At 44.7% G+C, this 7,821-nt stretch overlaps 1 protein-coding gene across 1 annotated transcript in view; it reads right to left on the reverse strand.

The window, feature by feature from the left end:
• The window catches only part of LOC129831720 (tyrosinase-like), a 9,904-nt gene extending 6,679 nt beyond the window's left edge, over positions 1 to 3,225 (reverse strand). The window contains exon 1 of the mRNA XM_055895110.1: positions 712 to 3,225. Coding sequence (XP_055751085.1) covers positions 712 to 1,545 — 834 coding nt within the window. The 5' untranslated portion in view covers positions 1,546 to 3,225. The remainder of the gene's footprint in view (positions 1 to 711) is intronic.
• Between the last annotated feature and the right edge of the window lie 4,596 nt (positions 3,226 to 7,821).

Raw genomic sequence — 7,821 nt, forward strand, 5'->3', positions numbered from 1 at the left:
ATAGAAAGACTATAAACAGACTATAAACAGACTTTAAACACGCTATTTTTTTTAAAAATTTTACCTTTATTTAACTAGGCAAGTCAGTTAAGAACACATTCTTATTTTCAATGATGGCCTATGAACAGTGGGTTAACTGCCTTGTTCAGTGGCAGACTGACAGATTTGTACCTTGTCAGCTCAGGGATTTGATCTAGAAACCTTTCGGTTACTAGTCCAATGCTCTAACCACTAGTCCAATGCTCTAACCACACAGACTATAGACGGACTATACACACAGACTGCTGAACAATAGTCCCTCTCCAGTCTCTGTTTCCCCTGTCATTCCTCTGCTCAGAATTAAGCACAACTCTCTCAGGCTGGGTCTCAAATCACATAGGAAGGAGGTTTTGGTTGAGAGGTATTATTTGCTATCTCAGGCACTTTAGAATGTGACCTCATATTGTAAAGTTGGTGGGCCCGGGCCCGGGGTTTGGCCCCAGTTAGGAGTAGTCATCACTGTGATCAATGTGTATAACAGCTCCAGACTCTTGGCTCATGATTCAGTGATGTCACATGGTACACACACACACACACACACACACACACACACACACACACACACACACACACACACACACACACACACACACACACACACACACACACACACACACACACACACACACTACTGTTCACATCACTCTACCTGTGTCGCATGTGTTTGTTTACCTTCCATGAAGAGAACACAGAGCCGGGGCTGATGAGGTTGTGGTTAAGCAGGCTCCGCCCACCCATCAGGTTGTCCGTGCACACCGTACAGTCTGTTGCATCCCGCCAGTCCCAGTATGGGATGGTGAAGTTAAAATCCCCAGTCATCTTCCTGATCTCGTGCTCCCAGTGCAGCAGATACACTCGGTGCCATGGCAGGAACGCCGCAGACTCGTGCGCAAAGTCTATGTCCGGCCAAACATTTCCTGGTCCCCCCAGCAGTGTGTCCCTGGACACGTAGTAGTGCATCCACACAAACAGGTCGTATACACTCACGTCGGAAAACATTGGGTTCTCCCCATTTGTACCCATCTCAGCGCGAGTTCCTGTGACAATGACATAGTCAGCGGTGACGGTGTTCTTGGCCAAGTTCAGGTAGGAGATGAACCGCTGCTGTTCTGCCACCGACAGCGAGAGGAAGTTCCTCCTCACGGACTCCCGCTGCTCGGCACACCCGGGGCCAAAGTAGCCGAACCTGCACTCTCCACAGTCGAAACCCCCATAGTTACTTGCACACTGGCATGTGCGGTTGTAGAAAGCCAGCGGCCACCGTTCTCGGTCGTCTATCCCAGTGTGTGGGTACTGTGGCCCGTGGGGCTCCTCCGATACCGTCACGTCCTGACAGAACCCTCGGCCCGACGTGGCTCCACAGGCCGACCCGTCCCCCTCCCACACCGGGCAGCACTGCTTGGTACGCAGCGCCTCTGTGTTGGCGCAAGGCCGGGGGAACTGGCCCACACACGACCGCAGGAACAGCATCTGGAGCAGGCTACCCAACACAACCAGAAGAACCATGACTGTTCAACTACCACACCCAAGAGCTCACTACACAGCCAGACTAACCAAAGCACACGGTGAAGAGGTGACTGCAGCCGGCTATAGTCACACAGCAGGTCCAGCCAGGTCACACGTGGTATAAGTTAGTAACGCAGTGTCCGGGGAACAGAAAGAGTAATGTCAACTGACAATATAACTTCCACTTGCCCACACCCTCTCTCTCCCCTCTCTGCTCCCCTCCCCATACCATCACATGCTTGGGATAATATTGTTGAATCAAGCCTCATTCTGTCTCGAGACCAGCTGACCACAACCCTCTTTCCCCAGGCCAAGCCGGCCTGGAATGTGTGTGCATGATCTGGGGTGAGAAAGTGGAGTGGTTCCAACTTGTGAGGAACTCTCACATAATAGCCCATCTCACAGTGTGGAACAGACAAGCTCCTGTACCGTAACATCATGCTAATGTCTGCTGTTTTAGGACATTATCTTGAGAGGGAAAACAACACAGGAGAAGATTTACACCTATCCCAGTGGAATGTTCAAAACAGGAACAGAGTAGCCTATTGTAGGCTACTGTTAGAATAAATAATGAATAAACTATTTGGAAATGAATTAGTGCTCAATTGTCAAGGCACCTTATAGGTCTTCGGTTAGACCATGTTACAGACACAGTGACACAATGTTCCCTCTAAACTGAGCACGTGTGTTGGTGCGCAGTAGCCCTGAGACTGCCGTGCAGCTCCCCTGAGACTGCCGTGCAGCTCCCCTGAGACTGCCGTGCAGTTCCCCTGGGACTGCCACTCAGAAGAAATATCAGCCCACAGAGAGAAGCACGAGGTTGAACGTTACTCAACTTTCTAGAGCAGTGGTCACCAACCGGTCGATCAAGATTGACTGGTCCATCTCCAAGGCATTCCTAGTCGATCTCCAAGGCATTACTAATCGATTTCCAAGGCATTACTAGTCGATGGCCAAACATTTCTGTAAAAAAACAACAACGATAAAGCCTTGTGTTCCTATATTTCTGAGGCGATAGGAGCACCCGATTCAGCTGCCCCGAGTCCCGGGTAGGCGAACTGTTGCCATTTGAACCATTTCAAGTGTCTGAAGGTACAAACTTTTTCTTCCCGGCAAGCCCAGAGAGCAAATCAAATGCACTATAGGTCTACCGCTGGCCAATCAGATTGCTCAGATGACAGAGTCGTCAGTAACGTAGCAGGCATAAAGAAAGCTACAGCAAAGTTGATACTGTGAGATTTCAAAACGTTTAAAACCATGACTAGAGAGAGACTGTCAACGAATACAGCAAAGAGCTGTTGTTTTTATGAGTGAGTTTATGTTTAAGTTCTTACTCAGCACTGTCAACACTTTGTATTCAACACTTTTATAAGACATAAAATGAGTGTTCTTCCTATTTCCACTCAGCGCTACAACAAGCACTGCAGCAGTAATGAATGACTACAACAAGTACTGTAGCAGTAATGAATGACTACAACAAGCACTGCAGCAGTAATGAATGACTACAACAAGCACTGCAGCAGTAATAAATGACTACAACAAGCACTGCAGCAGTAATGAATGACTACAACAAGCACTGCAGCAGTAATGAATGACTACAACAAGCACTGCAGCAGTAATGAATGACTACAACAAGCACTGCAGCAGTAATGAATGACTACAACAAGCACTGCAGCAGTAATGAATGACTACAATAAGCACTGCAGCCGTAATGAATGACTACAACAAGCACTGCAGCCGTAATGAATGACTACAACAAGCACTGCAGCAGTAATGAATGGCTACAACAAGCACTGCAGCCGTAATGAATGACTACAACAAGCACTGCAGCAGTAATGAATGACTACAACAAGCACTGCAGCCGTAATGAATGACTACAACAAGCACTGCAGCAGTAATGAATGACTACAATAAGCACTGCAGCCGTAATGAATGACTACAACAAGCACTGCAGCAGTAATGAATGACTACAACAAGCACTGCAGCAGTAATGAATGACTACAACAAGCACTGCAGCAGTAATGAATGACTACAACAAGCACTGCAGCAGTAATGAATGACTACAACAAGCACTGCAGCCGTAATGAATGACTACAACAAGCACTGCAGCCGTAATGAATGACTACAACAAGCACTGCAGCAGTAATGAATGACTACAACAAGCACTGCAGCCGTAATGAATGACTACAACAAGCACTGCAGCAGTAATGAATGGCTACAACAAGCACTGCAGCCGTAATGAATGACTACAACAAGCACTGCAGCAGTAATGAATGACTACAACAAGCACTGCAGCAGTAATGAATGACTACAACAAGCACTGCAGCAGTAATGAATGACTACAACAAGCACTGCAGCATTAATGAATGACTACAACAAGCACTGCAGCAGTAATGAATGAGGAGGAAAGTGAGAGCGGAGGGATGTTGGGAGGCGGACCCTCAGTCTGCTGCTCTCTCCCTCCTCTGAGACTGACCATCAGATGAAGACATTAACAGCCCAGTAACTATTTAATTGGTTAATGTTGCATAGGCTTACGTTTTGTAAGTCATGTTAATAAAAAATCAGAGCGTGATCTTGACTCAGAAAAGGTTGGTGACCACTTTTCCAGAGTTTTCCCTGTTAACATTGTCAACGTTTCCTTTACTGTGGCAATTGTGATTGAATCAAGGCAATATTAGCCACTTGCAATGCAGCATATCGAACCAAAACAAAATATGAAAGAGATTTTGTTGTAGGCAGAACACATCGGTGTAGGATTCTATTGCATTGACATGCACTACTCAGCCTGTACTCTACACAGACCAGTGCGGCATAAACAATCAGAGCTGCAGGCTCTGTGCCATTTACTGTGAACTGGACTGTGTTTACAGCATGAGTGGGGGTGAGTAGATGTGATTGTTTTGAAAGCCAGAGCTGCATGTAGATGTGCACGTTTAGTTCATATCCTTTCCTATTTAGTGAGTTATTTGTCCAGTTTTACTGTAGATCATTTTTTGTCAACAATAAGGGAGTGATTGCTTCCTACAAGAGCACAAAACATGGTAATTTCTAGACAACTTTGAAAAGGAGTCAGGCAAAGAATTTTTTTTGTCTTAAAGGATCAGAGTTGTATTTTGAGACAGGCTTGAAAAAGCTTTAGCCAATAGGCACAGGGTAGCATAATTTGTCTGATTCTCTGTAATAATGGTATGTGAATAATCATGCATTTTATTTTGTAAAGTGGTTTCTTGCATCAAACAACACAACAACATTTTCTGTAATTTCCTTGTCTGAAGGACAAGTGGGTAAACATGTTAATGTCAAGACCTGCATGTTTCTTTCAACAGTTTTATGGAATGTAGGCCTATATCAACACCAGGCTTTGGCTGCTAGTAGTGTATGGAATGTAGGCCTATATCAACACCAGGCTTTGGCTGCTAGTAGTGTATGTAATGTAGGCCTATATCAACACATGGCATTGGCTGCTAGTAGTGTATGGAATGTAGGCCTATATCAACACCAGGCATTGGCTGCTAGTAGTGTATGGAATGTAGGCCTATATCAACACCAGGCATTGGCTGCTAGTAGTGTATGGAATGTAGGCCTATATCAACACCAGGCTTTGGCTGCTAGTAGTGTATGGAATGTAGGCCTATATCAACACCAGGCATTGGCTGCTAGTAGTGTATGGAATGTAGGCCTATATCAACACCAGGCATTGGCTGCTAGTAGTGTATGGAATGTAGGCCTATATCAACACCAGGCATTGGCTGCTAGTAGTGTATGGAATGTAGGCCTATATCAACACCAGGCATTGGCTGCTAGTAGTGTATGGAATGTAGGCCTATATCAACACCAGGCTTTGGCTGCTAGTAGTGTATGGAATGTAGGCCTATATCAACACCAGGCTTTGGCTGCTAGTAGTGTATGGAATGTAGGCCTATATCAACACCAGGCTTTGGCTGCTAGTAGTGTATGGAATGTAGGCCTATATCAACACCAGGCATTGGCTGCTAGTAGTGTATGGAATGTAGGCCTATATCAACACCAGGCATTGGCTGCTATTGTAGGCTGAATGATAGAACAGCTATTGTTAAAATGGAATGGAATGCATTTTCTCAATTGTTTTTGATGGTGGACCACTTTGGTAGACCAACATTATGATCTAATAGCCACTGTTAAAAGAAGTACAGAATTTTCACAACGTTCAAGTTTGGGCTTAGCAGACCTGAAATTTGCTCAATGCCCAAACGAAGGAGAGGAACGATTGCAGTGACAGTATTACTATCTTATAGAGTAGAATACAATGAGATTGAGGATTTACTCTTGGGAACGAATAGGTAAAACCCCACTCAAAGAGGAACAGTAGGCATCATTTGGTTAACAATTTAGACTATTTGTTTCTATGGTGATGCTGTAATTAGTTATGTTACACAAAAGTTAGTAATGCCATCTAATTGATCAGAGGGGTCTGAGAGACAGCCACCCCTCCTCCTCATTACAGCTTGTAGTGTGACCGAATCTTTAAGCACAACAAAACACTGAATGACGCCTTTTGAACTGGGTATGTACTGTGGGTATTATCCAGACATACTGTCATGTGCCGGTGAAAGGGTTATGTTCTGCTGTGGGGTTGTTGAGGGAGGCTGGCGCACAACTCGAGATCATAAGCCACTCACATGCTCCCGTAGCGGGGCACGAGGTGCGGCTAATCCGGACGAAAACGCACTCGAGCGCGCGGACATGAACGTCACAGGATTACGGTGTCCACGGGGCTCCCCTGTTCTTCTAGCTGAGAGTCTCTCCAACAGCAATATCCCCCCCCCCCTCTCTCTCTCACACACACACACACACACACACACACACACACACACACACACACACACACACACACACACACACACACACACACACACACACACACACACACACACACACACACACACACACACACACACACACACACACACACACACACACACACCAGGAGAGGAAATATATGTCCCTGGCCTGCAGTCAGATCTGTGGTCAGATAAGATCAAGTAATTGAGTGTAATTATAGCAGTTTGATTTTTCATCAGATGTTGGCTCTGTTGAATACCTGGGCCTGAGTTGTAGTCGGTAGGCAATTTCCCAAACAGAAATACGAAGGAAATAATGATTATATAACCCCTTGTAGAAATAATATTGTATTTAGCATACATAATCAACTGATTGGTCTCTATGGGCTGTGCCTGCTCACATCGCAAAATGTCACACCAAAACAGATGAAATGGTTATGCATGGGAATGCCACATCAGTCACACCATCTTTCATAACCTACATTATATTACATTATGTTGGTCATTTGTTACAACAATTATGGCATGACTTCTAAGAAACAAACCAACACGTTCAATTACAATAAAGAAATTTTTCTATTCTTATATTACGGTTCTGCGATGACAATTGTGCGACGACGTTTAATGGATTTAAAGAAAACCAGAAACAAATGAAGCATCAAATGCGGATTGGAAACCTCTAAAACAGAATAACCGCTCATAATGGCTGGCTGGATGCCTGTGTCTGTACAGCCAACTCACCACTGGGTGGAGGTATGACCTGATCATATCCCACAGCAGGGCCGGTCCCTGCCGTTCTGCCGCCATAAGCGAAAGCAAAAAATGCGGCCTCCCAAAATAAACTAGAATAGTCCCAGAAAGCAAATTGAAGTTGAAACGACGTCTAAAATAAGTATTTTCCAGACATTGACTTTAGGTTAAATTTAGGTTATGAATGAAAGGTGAAAAACTATTTTCCCCATGTTTAAAATGCATATTTTTCAGGATTTTTAAAATTCATATTTTCTGGAGGTTAAAAACTACGTATTTCCCGGATGTTGAAATCAGGCAAATTTTTTGTTCTGAATAAAAGTTGAAAATAAGTAATTTATAGACGTCTATGTTTGGGCCAAATCAAGGCTGGTCCAGACCGGACAAAATCTGAACCAAACATAGACATCTATGATATAGATCAGTGGATGTGGAAATCAAGGCTGGTCCAGACCGGACAAAATCTGAACAAACATAGACATCTATGATATAGATCAGTGGATGTGGAAATCAAGGCTGGTCCGGAACTGCACCAAAAAAAGACGTCCAAAAGACGTCGGCTCATGCTTACTGGGGTGTAGCCTACCATGTCCACCGCCAATGGAATGTTATGAATTCCCATCCATGTGATAGGCCCACCATTTGTAAAACCCGCCAATGCATTGGTGATTTAAGCTCTGAATATCAACTACCCAACTTTACC

This window comes from Salvelinus fontinalis, chromosome 33 (genome assembly GCF_029448725.1).
Source record: "Salvelinus fontinalis isolate EN_2023a chromosome 33, ASM2944872v1, whole genome shotgun sequence".
Classification (NCBI taxonomy): Eukaryota; Metazoa; Chordata; class Actinopteri; order Salmoniformes; family Salmonidae; genus Salvelinus; species Salvelinus fontinalis.